Raw genomic sequence first — 18,758 nt, 5'->3', positions numbered from 1 at the left:
CTGCCAGCAGCTCCTCTGCCCCCCCTGCCAGCAGCTCCTCTGCCCCCACCCCTGCCAGCAGCTCCTCTGCCCCCCCTGCCAGCATCACCTCTGCCCCTCCTGCCAGCAGCTCCTCTGCCCCCCCTGCCAGCAGCTCCTCTGCCCCCCCCTGCCAGCAGCTCCTCTGCCCCCCCTGCCAGCATCACCTCTGCCCCTCCTGCCAGCAGCACCTCTGCCCCCACCCCTGCCAGCAGCTCCTCTGCCCCCCCCTGCCAGCAGCTCCTCTGCCCCCCCTGCCAGCATCACCTCTGCCCCTCCTGCCAGCAGCACCTCTGCCCCCACCCCTGCCAGCAGCTCCTCTGCCCCCACCCCTGCCAGCAGCTCCTCTGCCCCCCCTGCCAGCAGCTCCTCTGCCCCCCCTGCCAGCAGCTCCTCTGCCCCTCCTGCCAGCAGCTCCTCTGCCCCCCCTGCCAGCAGCTCCTCTGCCCCCCCTGCCAGCAGCTCCTCTGCCCCCCCTGCCAGCAGCTCCTCTGCCCCCCCTGCCAGCTGCACCTCTGCCCTCCCTGCCAGCATCACCTCTGCCCCCCCTACCAGCGCAGGCAGCTCCTAACGAGCTTAAAAGCGGCGCCGGAGGGAAGAGTTGAGCCAGAGCCAGCCTGGGGGAGGAGGAGAGCTCGGGGCTGGGTTTTGCTGCACAAGGTAAAAGCTTCTCCTCTCTTCTGCCTTCTTCTCTCCTCTCCTCTCCTCTCCTCCCTTCTTCTTCCTTCTCCCTTCCCCTCCTCCCTTCTCCTTCTCCATGGGTTGGACTGGATGATCTTGGAGGTCTCTTCCAAACTGGTTGATTCTGATTCTCCACCTCCCTTCTCCTCATTCACTTCTCCTTCTCCCTCCCTTCTCCCTTCTCTCTCCTTCTCCCTTCTCCCTCCTTCTCCCTTCTCCCTCCTTCTCCTCCCCCATCCTCCTCCTCTTCCCTCTTCCTCACTCCTTCTCCTCTCCACTCCTTCTCCCTTCTTCTCCTTCTCCACCTCACTTCTCTCTTCTCCTCACTTCTCTTTCTCCCTCCCCCTCCTCCCTCCCACCTCCTTCTCCCTTCTCCCTCCTCCACCTGCTCTCCCCTATTTCTCCTTCCTTCTTCTCCTTCTCTTCCTCCCTTCTACTCCTTCCTCACCTTCCTCTCCTCACTTTTCCTCCCTTCTTTTCCCCTGCCTCCTCCTTCTCCCTTCTTTTTCCCTCCCTCCTCCTTCCCCCTTACTTCCCCTGCAGCCACTCTCACCTCCAGCTGCCCCCAGCCCACTTTTGGTGCAGGAGAGATGGAGAAGCTGCTCTGGCTCTGGCTCTGCCTCTCAGGGCTGCTCTTGGCTCTGCTGGCCCCAGCAGGGTGCTCGATGGACCCTCAGGACTTGGAGGATGCAGACAGGTATGGGGGGGCTGGAATTGGCCCCAGGGGGTGGCACCAGGGGGTGCCTGGGGCAGGCTGCCTGCTGCTGCCTCCCTGCTGGCAGCTCCTGCAGGCTCTGCTGCAGCCCACGCAGGGACAGTGTCCTCCGTGGGTGTCCCCCTGGGCGTCACACTGCAGGAGCTGGAGGAGGTCAGCCAAGGCCTTGGGGGACACCAGGGGAAGCAGGCAGGGGGCAGGGAGAGAGCTGCTGGCAGGAACCCCAACATCTGCTCCCTGCCCTGGAGCTGGAGGGGATCCCTGAACCCCAACATCTGCTCCCTGCCCTGGAGCTGGAGGGGATCCCTGAACCCCAACATCTGCTCCCTGCCCTGCAGCTGGAGGGGATCCCTGAACCCCAACATCTGCTCCCTGCCCTGCAGCTGGAGGGGATCCCTGAACCCCAACATCTGCTCCCTGCCCTGCAGCTGGAGGGGATCCCTGAACCCCAACATCTGCTCCCTGCCCTGCAGCTGGAGGGATCCCTGAACCCCAACATCTGCTCCCTGCCCTGCAGCTGGAGGGATCCCTGAACCCCAACATCTGCTCCCTGCCCTGCAGCTGGAGGGATCCCTGAACCCCAACATCTGCTCCCTGCCCTGCAGCTGGAGGGGATCCCTGAACCCCAACATCAGCTCTGCCCTGGAGCTGGAAGGAGTCCCTGAACCCCAACATCTGCTCCCTGCCCTGGAGCTGGAAGGGGTCCCTGAACCCCAAATTCATCTCTGCCCTGGAGCTGGTCCCTGAACCCCAAATTCAGCTCTGCCCCGGAGCTGGAGGGGGTCCCTGAACCCCCACATCAGCTCCCTGCCCTGCAGGGCAGGCAGTGCCCAGAGATCTCCTCCCACGAACCCCAAAGCCTTTGCTGCCAGCAGCGACCCCCCCCGGGGCTGGGCTGCTGCCTTCAGCCTCTCCCTGCCCGCTGAGGTCTCCTGCGGAGGCTGCCCCAGAGCCGCGGGCAGGTGCCAGGGGCCGGGGCCGTGCCGCTGGGTGCCCCCCGTGTGCCAGCTGCGCCTCCTGGGCAGGGCACAGGCGTTGGGAGCCCAAAGCAGTCACAGCTTCGCCTCCGGCATCAAACGGCACTCGGAGGGGACCTTCAGCAGCGACTTCAGCCACTACCTGGACCGGCTGAGGGCAAAGGACTTCGTGCGGTGGCTCCTCAGCAGCAGCAGCAGGGACAGGTGAGGGCAGCCCAGAGGCAGAGCTGCCAAGGGGCATGGGCACCACTGCCCGCCAGGGCAGCTGGCTCCGGGCCACGGCGAGAGGAGCTTGGGGGGCTGCAGGGATGGAGCCTCCAGCACAGCCTCCCTGGGCAGCCTGTGCCAGCCTCTGCCCAGCCTCACTCCCAACAGCTTCTTCCTCCTCTCCACTCTACCCTCTCCAAGCCATTGTCCCTCTCCTGCCCCTCCAAGCCCCTGTCCCAAGTCCCTCCCCAGCTCTCCTGGAGCTCTTCAATCCAGCCTGGCCTGGGACACCCCCAGGGAGGGGCAGCCACAGCCTCCCTGGGCAGCCTGTGCCAGCCTCTGCCCAGCCTCACTCCCTCACCAGCCCTGCCCCCAGCTCCTGGCCCTGGGCACAAGCAGCAGCAGCAGAGCCAGCAGCAGCTCCCAGCACTTCCCTCCTTTCTCTTGGCCTCAGCCCCAAATGCACCCAAAAGTTCTGACCCCCCCAGCCCCAACCCCCCCAAACCTTCCCCCCCCCAGCCTCCAGCACAGCAGCAGCTGGAAGCTGCCCCAGGCATGGCCTGAGTAGAGCCCAAGCAGCACAGAGGGCTTGGGAGGGGCAGCAAAAGGTCCCCCTGGAGCCAGCAGGAGCAAGCCCCAAGCAGAGAAGGTTGCTCAGAGCTCCCCAAACAGCCTGGGCTGGGATGGTGCCAGGGAGGGGCAGCCACAGCCTCCCTGGGCAGCCTGTGCCAGCCTCTGCCCAGCCTCACTCCCAGCAACTTCTTCCTCTCCTCTCTCCCTCTCCCCTCTCCCAGCTCCAAGCCATTGGCCCTCTCCTGCCCCCCCCCAGCCCTTCTCCCCACTCCCTCCCCAGCTCTCCTGCAGCCCTTCAGCTCCTGCCAGCCTGCTCCAAGCTCTGCCTGCAGCCTTCTGCTCTGCAGCCTCAGCAGCCCCAACTCTGCCAGCCTGGCCCCACAGGGGAGCTTCTGCAGCCTCTGCTGCTCCTGCTGGCCTCCTCTGGAGCCTCTGCAGCACCAGCTCCAGGTCCTTGTGCTGCTGGGGGGGCCCAGAGCTGGAGGCAGTGCTGCAGGTGGGGGCTGAGCAGGGCAGAGCTGGGGGCAGAATCCCCTCCCTGTGCTGCTGCTCTCCCTGCTCCTGCTGCAGCCCAGCACAGGGAGGGCTTTGGGCTGCCAGCGACCAGTGCTGGCTCCTGGGCACTTTGCCCCCCACTGCCCCCCCCAAGCCCTCCTGCTGCAGCCTGCCCCCAGCCCCCTCCTCCCCCAGCCTGGCTCTGTGCTGCCATTGCAGGAGCCTTGCCCTGGGCCCTGCTCAGCTTCAGGAGGTTGCTTTGGGGCCACCTCTGCAGCCCCCCCCCCAGCTCCCTCTGCCTGGCTCCCTTCCCTCCAGCATCTCACCCCCAGCACACAGCTTGGTGCCACCTGCAGAGCTGCTCAGGAGGCCTCACCCCACTGCTCAGGGCACCAGCATGGGGCTCAAGCATCTCTGGTGCCAGTGCCCACCCCTGGCACTCCACTGGGCACCGATCTGCATTTGGGCACTGAGCTCTTGGCCACAGCTCTCTGAGTGCCACCACCCAGCCAGGTCCTTCTCCAGCCAGTGCCCACCCCTCAGGTCCATGCTGCTGCCAGGGTGCCATGGGCACATTCTCCTTCCCCTGCCCTCTGCTCAAACTGGTGCCAGTGCTCACCCCTGGCACTCCACTGGGCACTGATCTGCATTTGGGCACTGAGCTCTTGGCTACTGCTGAGTGCCACCACCCAGCCAGGTCCTTCTCCACACAGTGCCCACCCCTCAGGTCCATGCTGCTGCCCAGGGTGCCATGGGCACAGCCTCCTCCCCCTGCCCACTGTTCAAACTGGTGCCAGTGCCTACTCCTCAGGTCCATGTTGCTGCCCAGGGTGCCATGGGCACAATCTCCTTCCTCTTGCCCTCCCCCTGCCCACTGCTGTGGTCACATCACTGTGCCAAGCCCCCAGGCTGGCCTGGCACAGGACCTGGCCCTGCCCAAGCTTCCAATCACCTCCACCCCCCATGGCCCTCCTCAGGGCACCTGCTCCATGCCCTGCCCAGGCACACAGCTGAGGCTCACTCATGGCTTGGTCACCTCCAGGCTCCTTTGCCACCCTGAAATGGGGACCAGGCTGAGGAGCTGACCCCCACCCCCCACTCCTCGAGCCCCCAGCCCCAGTGGCTGACCTCAGCCTCCTGGGGGGGTTCTTCTCTTCAGCAGCTCCAGCAAGAGGTACCTGAAGGAGAAGCCCAGCAGAGACCTCCCCCCAGCTGCACTCCCACCCCTGTAAGTGCCCCCCAGGAGCAGCCCTGGGGACAGAGCTCAGCAGCTCTGGGGGCTCCTGGAGCTGCCTCTGGCCCCCTGGAGCCATGGAATGAGTTGGGCAGGAGAAGACCTCTGAGGGCAGCCAGACCAAGCAGGCTCCAACTCTGCCAAGGCTGAGCCCTGCCCTCAGCACCACAGCTGCAGGGCTTGGACCCCCCCCAGGGGTGGGGACTCCACCAGCACCTCCCAAGATCATCCAGCACCGACCCAGCCCCACCCTGGGCACCAACCCACGGGCACAGTGCCATGGGCACAGGGCTCTGGAGCCCCCCAGCCATGGGCACTGCCCCAGCAGCTCCCTGGGCAGCCTGGGCCAGGCCTGCAGAACCCTCCCAGGGCAGGAATTGCTCCTCAGGGCCAAGCTCCACCTGCCCTGGGGCACCTTGAGGCCATCTCCTCTTGGCCCTTGGCAGCACAGCCCAACCCCCCCCTGGCTCCAGCCTCCTCTCAGGCCCTGCCACAGCCCCACAAGCTCTGCCCTCAGCCTCCTCTCCTCCAGCCTCACCCCCCCCAGCTCCCTCAGCTGCTCCTCCCCAGCCTCTCCTCCAGACCCTTCCCCACCTCCACTCCCTTCTCTGCCTCTGCTGCAGCTCCTCACTGCCCTCCTGCCACTCAGCTGCCCAACCCTGCCCCCACCTCTGCCCTCCCCACTGCCCACTGCAGGGGCACAATCCCTGCCCTGCTCCTGCTGCCCACACCACTGCTGAGCCAGCCCAGGCTGCTGCTGCCCTCCTTGCCCACCTGGGCACCCCCTGGCTCAGCTCCAGCTGCTGCCACCAACCCCTCCCCAGCTCCTTCCTCCCCTGGGGCAGTTCCCATCCCCTCTGACCCCAGCCTGGAGCCCTCCTGGGCTTGTTGTGTCCCCAGGGCAGGCTCCTGCCCTTGGTGCCCTCACCCCATGGGTGCCCTCAGCCTGATTTCTGGTGCCCTCTTTTCCCCCCTGGGCACCCCCTGGCAGCATCTCCTGGGGTTTATTTGCAGCACAAGAAGGGAGGTGAAGGATTTTGGGGGTGCATCTCCCAGACTGGGCTGGCTCAGGAGGGACTCTGAAGCTCCTCCAGTTCCAGCTCCAGGCTGCTCCAGGTCCCATCCCCCCTGGCCTCCAGCTCCTTCCACCACTCCTGCTGCCCTGAAGCTCTTTGTCCTCCCTCAGCCCAGCAGCAGGCTGGCACCAGCAGTGGGCACACTGTTGGCAGGGGTTGGGCTCAGAAGGGACCTCAAAGCTCCTCCAGATGTTGCTCCTGCCCCCAGCTGTGTCCCACAGCTCCTGCAGGGCTCCCAGGGGAGGCTCCTCCAGCCCACGAAGGTCTCTGGGTTGTGTCTTTGAAGGTACAGCTGAAGGGGCACAGAAGGCTCCAGGCTGGGGAGGGCACAGCAGCCCCCAGCAGCCCCACAGCTGCCAGCACAGCTGCTGCTGCTGCTCCATCACCTCCTGAGGATCACCCTGGGCCTGCTCCATCACCTCCTGAGGACCACCCTGAGACTGCTCCATCACCTCCTGAGGACCACTCTGAGCCTGCTCCATCACCTCCCCAGGACCACTCTGAGCCTGCTCCATCACCACCTCCCCAGGACCACTCTAAGCCTGCTCCATCACCTCCTGAGGACCACTCTGAGCCTGCTCCATCACCACCTCCCCAGGACCACCCTGGGCTCTCTCCACCTTCTCTGTACCCTCTCCCCTGGGCCCCAGCTCGTCCCTCCCCCACAATAAAGCCTCTGCCAAGCCCAGGAGCTGCCTCCTGCCATCTCCAGCCCCTTCCAAGCACCCCCCAGAGGTGCCAGGGGAGGTGCAGAGCTCTGCCCCCTGCTCCAGGCCCTTCCCCAGCCTCACTGCCCTGCTCTGGGAGCTTGGCACAGAGCTCCAAGCTCATCCAGTCCAACCCTGAGCCAATCCCAAACCCTGGCCCTGGGCACCAGCTCCACAGGCTGTTGGCACCCCCCCGGGGCTGGAGTCTCCAGCAGTGCCCTGAGCAGCCTGGGCCAAGCTCTGGGAGCCCTTCCAGGGCAGAAACATCTCCTGAGCCCCAGCCTGAGCCTCCCCTGGGGCAGCCTGGAAACATTGCCCCCTGCCCCCTCCTCACTGCCACCAACCTGACCAGCACCAACCCAACCCCACCATGGGCACAGTGCCATGGGCACAGGGCTCTGGGGCACCTCCAGGCATGGGCACTGCCCCAGCAGCTCCCTGGGCAGCCTGGGCCAGGCCTGCAGAACCCTCCCAGGGCAGGAATTGTTGCTCAGGGCCAAGCTCCACCTGCCCTGGGGCACCTTGAGGCCATCTCCTCTTGGCCCTTGGCAGCACAGCCCAACCCCCCCCTGGCTCCAGCCTCCTCTCAGGCCCTGCCACAGCCCCACAAGCTCTGCCCTCAGCCTCCTCTCCTCCAGCCTCACCCCCCCCAGCTCCCTCACCTGCTCCTCCCCAGCCTCTCCTCCAGACCCTTCCCCACCTCCACTCCCTTCTCTGCCTCTGCTGCAGCTCCTCACTGCCCTCCTGCCACTCAGCTGCCCAACCCTGCCCCCACCTCTGCCCTCCCCACTGCCCACTGCAGGGGCACAATCCCTGCCCTGCTCCTGCTGCCCACAGCCCCAGACCCCCTCCTGCTGCCCCAGGCCCTTCTCCTGCCCTCACCCCTGCAGGTGCCCCCCAGCCTGGGGGGTGGTCTCGGTGCCCCCTGGCAGCTGCCGGTGCCTCCGGGGGGGTTTCCAGGAGGTGGTGCCCGTGGGGGGGTGGTAGAAGAAGCAGCGCCCAGAGGGGGGGTCCTGGTGCCGCTCCCAGCCCCCCACCACCTGCAGGGGGGGCCCCGTGGGGGCCGGGGGGGGCTCAGCCTGGCCCCCTGCCCGCCGCAGCTCCTCCAGGTTGCAGTAAACCACAGCAGGGGGCACCTTAGGGGGCATCTTGGGGGGCACCTCGGGGGGCACCTCGGGGGGCACCTGGAGGAGGGGGGGCAGATCCTAAACTGAATGAGGGAGGCACATGGACAATGCTCCCCCCCAGTGCCCCCCTTGTGCTCTGCCCTTTCAGGCCCTCCCCAGTGCCTCTTTGTCCTTTGCCCCCCCCCCAAACAGTGCCCCCCAGCCCCACCAGTGCCCCCCTTGCCCCCTGCCCCCCCCAAACAGTGCCCCCCAGCCCCACCAGTGCCCCCCTTGCCCCCTGCCCCCCCAAGCAGTGCCCCCCAGCCCCACCAGTGCCCCCCTTGCCCCCTGCCCCCCCAAGCAGTGCCCCCCAGCCCCACCAGTGCCCTCCTTGCCCTCTGCCCCCCCAAGCAGTGCCCCCCAGCCCCACCAGTGCCCCCTTGCCCCCTGCCCCCCCAAGCAGTGCCCCCCAGCCCCACCAGTGCCCCTTTGCCCCCCCCAAGCAGTGCCCCCCAGCCCCACCAGTGCCCCCCTTGCCCCCTGCCCCCCCCAAGCAGTGTCCCCCAGCCCCACCAATGCCCCCTTGGCACCACCATTCACCACTCCCCTCCCCCCCCACCAGTGCCCCCCAAGGGCTCCCCCAACTCAAACCCCTCCCCCCCCCCCAGCCCCCCCTTACCCCAGCCCCGGTTTGGGCAGCTCAGGGCCCCCCCCTGCCCCCTCCCCCCACCCCCACACTTCCTCTGCTGCCCCACGGGGCCCAGGAAGTGGTGACTGTGGGGGGGGAGGGGGAGAGAGGTTAGGGGTGAGAAGCTGTGGGGGTGCAGGGTGTGAGATTGGGGGGCTGGGGGGCAGGGGTGATAAGTTGGGGGTGCAGGGTATGAGGTTGGGGGTACAGGGGGTGAGCTGGGGGTGATAAGTTGGGGTGCAGGGTATGAGACTGGGGGTCTGGGGTGGGTAGGGGGGCAGGGTGTGAGATTGGGGGGGCTGGGGGGGCAGAGGGGATAAGTTGGGGGCAGGGTGTGAGACTGGGGGGGCTGGGGGGGTTGGGGCTACAGGATATGAGACTGGGGAGCTGGGGTGGGTAGGGGGGCAGGGTGTGAGACTGGGGGGGCTGGGGGGGCAGAGGGGATAAGTTGGGGGGGCAGGGTGTGAGACTGTGGGGGCTGGGGGGGTTGGGGCTACAGGATATGAGACTGGGGGGCTGGGGGGGCAGGGGTGATAAGTTGGGGGGCAGGGCTGGGGGAGTAGGGGCGTGCAAGGTTGGGGTGGGGTACTTGGAGGGGTTGGGGTTTGGGGGTGCAGGGCTGGGAGTGCAGCAGGGTGGGGGGGGTGAGATGGAGGTGCCAGGTTGGGGGGTTTGGGGGTCAGGGTTTGGGGGTGCAGGGTTGGAGGGTGCAAGATGAGGGGGGGCTGGAGGGGGTTGGGGGTTTGGGGGTGCAGGGCTGGGGGCTGCAGGGTTGGAGGAGTTTGAGGGTCTGGGGTTGGGGGGGCAGGGCTGGGTGGGTTTGGGGTGGGGGGGTGCGAGATGGGGGGGCTGGAGGGGGTGGGGGCTTGGGGGTGTAGTGCTGGGAGGGTTTGGGGGTGCAGGATTGGGGGTGCAGGGATGGGGGTGCACAGGTGGAGGGTGCTTGGTTGAGGGGTGCAGGGTTGGGGGGCACAGGTCGGGGGGCTGCAAGGTGCAGGCTGGGGTCAGGAGGGTGCTTGGCTGGGGGGGCACAGGGCTAGGGGCACAGAGGGCACAGGGCTGGGGTCAGGAGGGTGCTTGGCTGGGGGGGCACAGGGCTGGGGGCACAGAGGGCACAGGGCTGGGGTCAGGAGGGTGCTTGGCTGGGGGGGCACAGGGCTGGGGGCACAGAGGGCACAGGGCTGGGGTCAGGAGGGTGTCCCCTTGCCCCCCCCCCCCCCCCCCCCCCCCAGCACTCACCGCAGTGCCCTGGGCCAGTTCCTGCTGGGCCTGGCACCGCGGGGGCACTGCAGGGGGGGTGGGCATGGGCAGGGCTCCCCCTGGCAGTGAGCTGGAGCAGAGAGCCGCGGGGGGGGTCTGGGTCAGGCTGGGCTCTGCCGGGGGGGGGCCACGGAGGGGCTTCAGGGACTGGGACGGAGTGGGCAGGGCTGGGGGGCACAGAGGGGGCACAGAGTGGGCACCGAGCAGTGAGTGAGGTGGGGGAGGGGGAGCAAAGATCCCCACCCCTGGGCCCCACCCCCAGTGCCCTCCCGGTGCCCCCCCCCGGCTCTGCCCTTTGCACCTCCCAACCCTTTGCCCTCAGCATCCCTCATGGCCTCGCAGTGCCCTCCTTGTGCCCCCTAAGTGCCCCCTTCATGCCCTCAGCCTCTCACTGGGGTGCCCCCCCCCAGCCCCATGCCCCCCAGTGCCCCCTCACCTGTGCCCCCTATGCTGCCAACCCCCCACTGCCCCCTGGGTCCTCTCTCCTAGTGTCCTGCCACCCTGTGCCCCCCAGTCCCACAGCCTTGTGCCACCCTGCCCCACTCAGCACTGCCCCTGTCCCCTGCCCTGCTCACTGATGCCCTCCTACCCCATGCCACCCTACCCCATGCCACCCTGCCCCATGCCACCCTGCCCCTCTCACCTGTTTCCTGCTTTCTCCTGCCCCTTTGCCCCTCACCAGTGCCCTCCTGCCCCATGCCACCCTGGCCCACTCACCAGTGCCCTCCTGCCCCATGCCCCCCTGCCCCTCTCACCAGTGCCCTCCTGCCCCATGCCCCCCTGCCCCTCTCACCAATACTCCCACGCCTTATGCCACCCTGCCCCATGCCACCCTGACCCATGCCCCCGCCGACCAACTGGCTCCTGCCCCATGCCACTCTACCCCGTGCCCCCCTGCCCCTCTTGCCAATACTCCAATGCCCTATGCCACTCTGCCCCGTGCCCCCCTGCCCCTCTCACCAATACTCCAATGCCCTATGCCACTCTACCCCGTGCCCCCCTGCCCCTCTCACCAATACTCCAATGCCCTATGCCACTCTGCCCCGTGCCACCCTGCCCCCCTCACCCCTTTCCCCCTTTCCCCTGCCCCTCTGCTCCTGCCCCTCCCCAGTGCCCTCCTTCCCCCCGTGCCACCCTGCCCCACTCACCAGCGCCCGCAGGCTGCCCGCTGGGCACTGTGCTCCCTCTGCCAGCCTTCAGCTCGGCCACGTAGGCAGCGGGCACGAAGAAGGGCCGTGCCCAGGGGGGCTCCCTGGCACGCCTCACCTGCCACCAGTCCTGGGTGGCTTTGCGGAGCAGCAGGAAGTGCTCCCCTGCCACCATGGCCACCTGCCGCCCGTCCTGGGCACAGTAGGCATAGTCGTAGAGGGCACAGAGCTGCACAGTTGGCTCAGCCTGGTGCCAGCGGCGCCGCCGTGCCCCTGCCCAGCGTCCTGCCAGCATCCTCAGCCTGCTCGGGGCACCTGGGCACACCACAGCCTGGCAGCCACCACCTGCAGGGTACAGCAGTGCCCCCTCACCCTGTGCCCCCTATGTTGCCCATCCCCCGGTGCCCTCTGGTTCCTCTCTCCCAGTGTCCTGCCACCCTGTGCCCCACTCCCTAGTGCCACCCTGTCCCTTTACCCAGTGCCCCCTGTGCTGCCAACCCCTCCCTGCCCCTTTCTTAGTGCCCCCTGTTGCCCTGCCACCCTGTGCCACCTCCATGCCCCACTCCCCAGTGCCAGCCTGTCCCTTACCTTGTGCCCCCTGTGCTGCCAACCCCTCCCTGCCCCTTTCTTAGTGCCCCCTGCTGTCCTGCCACCCTGTGCCCCCCATGCCCCACTCTTCAGTGCCAGCCTTACCCTGCCCCACAGCCTCCCACTTGCAGATCCACTCACCAGTCCCAGTGTGCCACGGGTGGCACTGGTGGGCAGGATCTGATGCCAGGACAGAGCTGGGGGGGCACTCTGGGGGGCAATCAGAGGACCCCAAGTTCCTGCCTGTGTCTCATCAGCTGGGCACCCACGGGGCACCCACGGGGCTGGGCTCCCACGGGGGTGAGAACCTACTGGGGTGTGAACCTACCAGGATGGGCACCCACGGAGATGAACACCCACAGGGCTGGGCACCCACGGGGGTGAGCACTTACCGGGATGAGCACCCACGGGGCTGGGCACCCACGAAGATGAGCACCCACGGAGCTGAGAACCAGCCGGGATGAGCACCCCCGGACTGTCCCCCCCCCCCCCGCCCGGTCCACGCCTCCGCTTCCCTTCGCTCTTTCAGCCCCACCCCAGCCTGGGTCACGGCGGGGGGGGGGGAGGGTAGCGGCCGGGAAAGGCCCGAGGGGGGTACGGGGACCGCGGGGGCCGCTCAGGGCTCAGCCCCGCGACCCACTAGGTCGTGCCGGGGTGCGGGGTCCGGAGGCGGCGGGACACAGCCCCGGGCCGTGCGGGGGGCGGGGGGGGGGTCTCGGCGGCTCCCGGAGGGGTGCGGGCAGCAGGAGTCCCGCGGGGAGAGCGGGAGAGCAGGCGTCGGGACCGAGCCGGGCCGGCCCCGTGCCGTGGGGGAAACACGCAGGACACGGGGAGCAGGACACGGGGAGCAGGACACGGGGCGCGGGGGCCGGCGCCGGCGGGGCCGAGTGTCACGGAAGCCGCCGCGGCCGAGCCAGCGGAAGATGCTGCGGGCAGGGCGCGCCCCGTGGCCATGGCAACCAAGGCCGGGGAGCGGGACCGGAGCAGCGCGGGGCACTGGGGGACCGAGCCTGTTAAAACTGAGCCCCCAAAAGCTTAGAGCTAAGTCTAAGGAGCTTCATTTCGGCGAGCCAGGAGCAGCGCCGGGCGCAGGCAGCTCCGCTCCGCAGCTGCGCACTGCACACAGGCGGCTGCAGGACTCTTATCACAGCACCACAGCACCACAGCACCACAGCATCACAGCACCACAGCATCACAGCACCACAGCACCACAGCACCACAGCATCACAGCATCACAGCATCACAGCATCACAGTATCACAGTATCACAGCATCACAGCACCACAGCATCACAGCACCACAGCATCACAGCATCACAGCATCACAGCACCACAGCATCACAGCATCACAGCATCACAGCATCACAGCACCACAGCATCACAGCATCACAGCATCACAGCATCACAGCACCACAGCATCACAGCATCACAGTATCACAGCACCACAGCATCACAGCACCACAGCATCACAGCACCACAGCACCACAGCACCACAGCATCACAGCATCACAGCATCACAGCATCACAGCACCACAGCATCACAGCATCACAGCATCACAGCACCACAGCATCACAGCATCACAGTATCACAGCATCACAGCACCACAGCATCACAGCACCACAGCATCACAGCATCACAGCATCACAGCACCACAGCATCACAGCATCACAGCACCACAGCATCACAGCACCACAGCACCACAGCACCACAGCATCACAGCATCACAGCATCACAGCATCACAGTATCACAGTATCACAGCATCACAGCACCACAGCATCACAGCACCACAGCATCACAGCATCACAGCATCACAGCACCACAGCATCACAGCATCACAGCATCACAGCATCACAGCACCACAGCATCACAGCATCACAGCATCACAGCATCACAGCACCACAGCATCACAGCATCACAGTATCACAGCACCACAGCATCACAGCACCACAGCATCACAGCACCACAGCACCACAGCACCACAGCATCACAGCATCACAGCATCACAGCACCACAGCATCACAGCATCACAGCATCACAGCACCACAGCATCACAGTATCACAGCATCACAGCATCACAGTATCACAGCACCACAGCACCACAGCATCACAGCATCACAGCATCACAGCACCACAGCACCACAGCACCACAGCATCACAGCATCACAGTATCACAGCACCACAGCACCACAGCATCACAGCATCACAGCACCACAGCATCACAGTATCACAGCATCACAGCATCACAGTATCACAGCACCACAGCATCACAGCACCACAGCATCACAGCACCACAGCACCACAGCACCACAGCATCACAGCATCACAGCATCACAGTATCACAGCACCACAGCACCACAGCATCACAGCACCACAGCATCACAGCACCACAGCATCACAGCATCACAGTATCACAGTATCACAGCATCACAGCACCACAGCATCACAGCACCACAGCATCACAGCATCACAGTATCACAGTATCACAGCATCACAGCACCACAGCATCACAGCACCACAGCATCACAGCATCACAGCATCACAGCACCACAGCATCACAGCATCACAGCATCACAGCATCACAGCACCACAGCATCACAGCATCACAGCATCACAGCATCACAGCACCACAGCATCACAGCATCACAGCACCACAGCATCACAGCATCACAGCACCACAGCATCACAGTATCACAGCATCACAGCATCACAGCATCACAGCACCACAGCATCACAGTATCACAGCATCACAGCATCACAGCATCACAGTATCACAGCATCACAGCATCACAGTATCACAGCATCACAGCATCACAGTATCACAGCATCACAGCATCACAGCATCACAGCACCACAGCACCACAGCATCACAGCATCACAGCATCACAGCACCACAGCACCACAGCATCACAGCACCACAGCACCACAGCATCACAGCATCACAGCATCACAGTATCACAGCATCACAGCATCACAGTATCACAGCATCACAGCATCACAGCATCACAGCATCACAGCATCACAGTATCACAGTATCACAGCATCACAGTATCATCAGGGTTGGAAGAGACCTCACAAATCACCAAGTCCAACCCTTTAGCACAGAGCTCAAGGCCAGACCATGGCACCAAGTGCCACGTCCAGTCCTGCCTTGAACAGCTCCAGGGACGGCGACTCCACCACCTCCCCGGGCAGCCCATTCCAGTGTCCAATGACTCTCTCAGGGAAGAACTTTCTCCTCACCTCCAGCCTAAATCTCCCCTGGCACAGCCTGAGGCTGTGTCCTCTCGTTCTGGTGCTGGCCACCTGAGAGAAGAGAGCAACCTCCTCCTGGCCACAACCTCCTCCTGGCCACAACCTCCTCCTGGCCACAACCTCCCCTCAGGTAGTTGTAGACAGCAATAAGGTCTGCCCTGAGCCTCCTCTTCTCCAGGCTAACCAATCCCAGCTCCCTCAGCCTCTCCTCGTGGGGCTGTGCTCAAGGCCTCTCCCCAGCCTCGTTGCCCTTCTCTGGACACGCTCAAGCATCTCAATGTCCCTCCTAAACTGGGGGGCCCAGAACTGAACACAGCACTCAAGGTGAGGTCTAACCAGTGCAGAGTACAGGGGCAGAATGACCTCCCTGCTCCTGCTGGCCACACCATTGCTGATGCAGGCCAGGATGCCACTGGCTCTCTTGGCCACCTGGGCACACTGCTGGCTCATGTTCAGGTGGGTATCAATCAGCACCCCCAGATCCCTCTCTGTCTGGCTGCTCTCAGCCACTCTGACCCCAGCCTGTATCTCTGCATGGGGTTGCTGTGGCCAAAGTGCAGCACCCTGCACTTGGAGCTATTGAACTCCATCCCCTTGGACTCTGCCCATCTGTGCAGGTGGTCAAGGTCCTGCTGCAGAGCCCTTCTGCCCTCCAACCCAGCCACATCTGCCCCCAGCTTGGTGCCACTGCACACTTGCTGATGACTGACTCCATGCCCTCATCCAGATCATCTATGAAGCTGTTAAAGAGGATGGGGCTCAGCACAGATCCCTGAGGGACACCACTAGTGCCAGCTGCCAGCTGGATGTGGCACCATTCACCACCACTCTCTGGGCTCTTCCCTCCAGCCAGTTCCTAACCCAGCACAGTGTTGCCATACAAGCCGTGGGCGCCGATGGTCTTGCGGTAGAGCTGCTGCCGACCCTCCCCGACGGGCAGCCCCACGGCGGGCAGGCTGCGCTCGGGCTGCGAGCTCATGAAGAGGGCAACGTTGCAGTGCCGAGCCCAGGTGGCCTTGACGTGGCGAGCTCTGCTCTGCAGGCTGCTGGGGGCAGTCATCACCCAGCACAGGATGCGCACCCGACGGAACAGAGCCTGCGCCGCGCTGCTGTCCTCGCCGGCTGCTGGGGCACACGGGAGGGGGACAGGCTGTGGGAGTGGGACAGGCTGTGGGATGGGGACTCGCTGTGGGACGAGGATCCGCTGCGGGATGGGGACAGGCTGCGGGATGGGGACACGCCGAGGGATGGGGACTCGCTGCGGGATGGGGACACGCTGTGGGATGGGGACACGCTGAGGGATGAGGACCCTCTGTGGGATGAGCACACGCCGCGGGGTGGGGACACGCTGAGGGGTGGGGACTCGCTGTGGGATGGGGACACGCTGAGGGATGGGGACACGCTGCGGGATGGGGACACGCTGCGGGATGGGCACACGCCGAGGGATGGGGACACGCTGTGGGATGGGGACACGCTGCGGGATGGGCACACGCCGAGGGATGGGGACACGCTGCGGGATGGGGACACGCTGAGGGATGGGGACTCGCTGAGGGATGGGGACACGCTGCGGGATGGGGACACGCTGAGGGATGGGGACTCGCTGTGGGATGGGGACACGCTGCGGGATGGGGACACGCTGCGGGATGGGGACACGCTGAGGGATGGGCACACGCTGAGGGATGGGGACTCGCTGTGGGATGGGGACACGCTGCGGGATGGGGACACGCTGCGGGATGGGCACACGCTGAGGGATGGGGACACGCTGCGGGATGGGGACTCGCTGAGGGGTGGGGACTCGCTGTGGGATGGGGACACGCTGGGCGTGGGGGACACAGCTCTGCTGCGGACAGCTCTGGCTGGGACAGAGCTGCTGGGGACAGGTCTCTTGGGCACTGCTCCGCTCGGGCCAGGTCCGCTCAGCGCAGCGCTGCTGGGGACAGCTCCGCAGGCTGCTGCCATCACCCAGCGCAGGATGCGCACCCGCCGGAACAGAGCCTGTGCCACGCTGCTGTCCTCGCCGGCTGCTGGGGCACAGAGGATGGGCACAGGCTGGGCACGGGGGGCACAGCTCTGCTGGCCGTAGTGGGTACAGCTCCCTTGGCCCTACACCAGCACGCCCCGCGGTCCGTGTCAAGGGGTGACCCTGAGCCCCCCACCCCAACAGGGAGCAGCAGAGTGGCTGAACCCCTCCCTGCCCCCTGCCCCAGTTCCACCAGAGGCCTCAAGACCACCCCTGGTGCCCACCCAGGGGCTTGGTGCCCCCCCCTGTGGTACCACTCACCTGTACAGTTTGCTGCCGGCACACCGCAGTGCACAGGCGACCGGAACGGCCCCGGGGGGGGTCCTGGCTGGCAGGGGGCACAGGCTGGGGCACTGGGACACCGTGGAGGAGGAAGAGGAAGAGGAAGAGGAAGAGGAAGGTGGCGATGAAGCCCACAAGGATGCCTCCATGGAAGGGCAGCCCCTGGCTCCTGAGGACTGCCAGCAGCATGGTGCCAGGTGGGCTGGGCACAGGGTTCGGGGGGGGTCAGTGAGGATCTCGCCCCAGCCCAGTAACCTCTCCCCCCGCGGTGTCTCCTCCCGCTCCAGCCCGCGGAGGGGAAACCCCCAGGGCAAAGGCTCGGGGGTGGCGAACTGGATCTAGAGGGTGCCAATCAAGGGGGGGGGGGGAGCTGACGTCATTGTGGGGGGTGGCATCACTGACGGGGGGGGTGGCAGAGCTGCCACCTTAGCCCGGGACTCTCAGAGTCCAAGGAGCATCTGGTGGGCACAGAGGGGGTGACATGGAGCTCCCCCCCTCCTTATTACAAGTTAAAGCGGGGGGGTGGGGGGGCCAGGGGCCAGGATGGGGACAGGAGGCACAGGCGGAGGGGGGGGACACACACAGCGGTGTGGGGGGGGGTCCCTGTGGTCAGGGGGCCTCAGCTGCGCCCTCACCTGGGGGCAGCGGCTTAGGGGTCCCGGAGGGTTTGGCTCCCTGTTGGCTTCGGGGTCCCGGTGGGCGCTGGGCAGTGCCAGGGGGCCCCGGCGGTCCCGGTCAGCTCCGGTGGTCCTGGCCAGCCCTGGCGGTCCCGGCCAGCCCAGGCGGTCCCGGTCAGCTCCGGTGGTCCCGGTCAGCCCCGGCGGTCCCGGCCAGCCCCGGCGGTCCCGGTCAGCTCCGGTGGTCCCGGCCAGCCCCGGCGGTCCCGGCCAGCCCCGGCGGTCCCGGTCAGCTCCGGTGGTCCCGGCCAGCCCCGGCGGTCCCGGTCAGCCCCGGTGATCCCGGTAAGTCCCGGTGGTCCCGGTCAGTCCCGGTGGTCCCGGCCAGCCCCGGCGGTCCCGGTCAGCTCCGGTGGTCCCGGCCAGCCCCGGCGGTCCCGGCCAGCCCCGGTGGTCCCGGTCAGCCCCGGCGGTCCCGGTCAGTCCCGGTGGTCCTGGTCAGCTCCGGTGGTCCCGGTCAGCCCCGGTGGTCCCGGCCAGCCCCGGCGGTCCCGGTCAGCCCCGGTGGTCCCGCGAGCTCTGGGTGGTCCCGGGGCTGGGGGATGCGGAGCAGCCCCCGCGGGCGGTGCCGGGAATCTGTCGGTTTGAGGGTCCCGGTGGCTCCGCTAGCCCCGGAGGCTCCGCTGAGTCCGAGCGATCCGCTGTGAGCGGCGGCTCCGCTCTCCCGGGAGTGCTGCCGGTTCTGTCCTCCCGGGGGTGCTGCCGGTTCTGTCCTCCCGGGAGTGCTGCCGGTTCTGTCCTCCCGGGGGTGCTGCCGGTTCTGTCCTCCCGGGGGTGCTGCCGGTTCTCTTCTCCCGGGGGTGCTGCCGGTTCTGTCCTCCCGGGGGTGCTGCCGGTTCTGTCCTCCCGGGGGTGCTGCCGGTTCTCTTCTCCCGGGGGTGCTGCCGGTTCTGTCCTCCCGGGGGTGCTGCCGGTTCTCTTCTCCCGGGAGTGCTGCCGGTTCTGTCCTCCCGGGGGTGCTGCCGGTTCTCTTCTCCCGGGGGTGCTGCCGGTTCTCTTCTCCCGGGAGTGCTGCCGGTTCTGTCCTCCCGGGGGTGCTGCCGGTTCTCTTCTC

At 66.5% G+C, this 18,758-nt stretch overlaps 1 protein-coding gene across 2 annotated transcripts; it reads left to right on the top strand.

Moving 5' to 3' along the window:
• The first annotated feature begins 645 nt into the window (after positions 1-645).
• LOC135174445 (exendin-3-like) lies at positions 646-6,664 on the top strand. 2 transcript variants are annotated; one of them, XM_064141714.1, is made up of 5 exons: positions 646-678; positions 1,285-1,396; positions 2,440-2,595; positions 4,826-4,894; positions 6,263-6,664. In XM_064141714.1, exons 2-5 carry the CDS (start codon positions 1,290-1,292, stop codon positions 6,270-6,272), a joined length of 342 nt encoding a protein of 113 aa, XP_063997784.1. In that variant the 5' UTR covers positions 646-678; positions 1,285-1,289; the 3' UTR covers positions 6,273-6,664. The 2 variants fall into 2 exon arrangements, with proteins under 2 accessions (XP_063997784.1, XP_063997785.1); XM_064141715.1 differs by lacking the exon at positions 646-678 and having other exon boundaries at positions 910-1,396; positions 4,829-4,894.
• Positions 6,665-18,758: the final 12,094 nt, after the last annotated feature.

Source organism: Pogoniulus pusillus, unplaced genomic scaffold (assembly GCF_015220805.1).
Source record: "Pogoniulus pusillus isolate bPogPus1 unplaced genomic scaffold, bPogPus1.pri scaffold_64_arrow_ctg1, whole genome shotgun sequence".
Classification (NCBI taxonomy): domain Eukaryota; kingdom Metazoa; phylum Chordata; class Aves; order Piciformes; family Lybiidae; genus Pogoniulus; species Pogoniulus pusillus.
The sequence above is the reverse complement of the archived record's forward strand: the minus strand, read 5'-3'. Positions and strand labels throughout refer to the sequence as shown.

Bases quoted from the DNA above. Each gene is read 5' to 3' on its own strand.
- LOC135174445 (XM_064141714.1), top strand. From the start codon at position 1,290: ATGGAGAAGCTGCTCTGGCTCTGGCTCTGCCTCTCAGGGCTGCTCTTG. The intron at 1,397-2,439 runs GTATGGGGGGGC...CCTCCTGGGCAG, and splicing joins GACTTGGAGGATGCAGACAG to GGCACAGGCGTTGGGAGCCC. The intron at 2,596-4,825 runs GTGAGGGCAGCC...TCTTCTCTTCAG, and splicing joins AGCAGCAGCAGCAGGGACAG to CAGCTCCAGCAAGAGGTACC.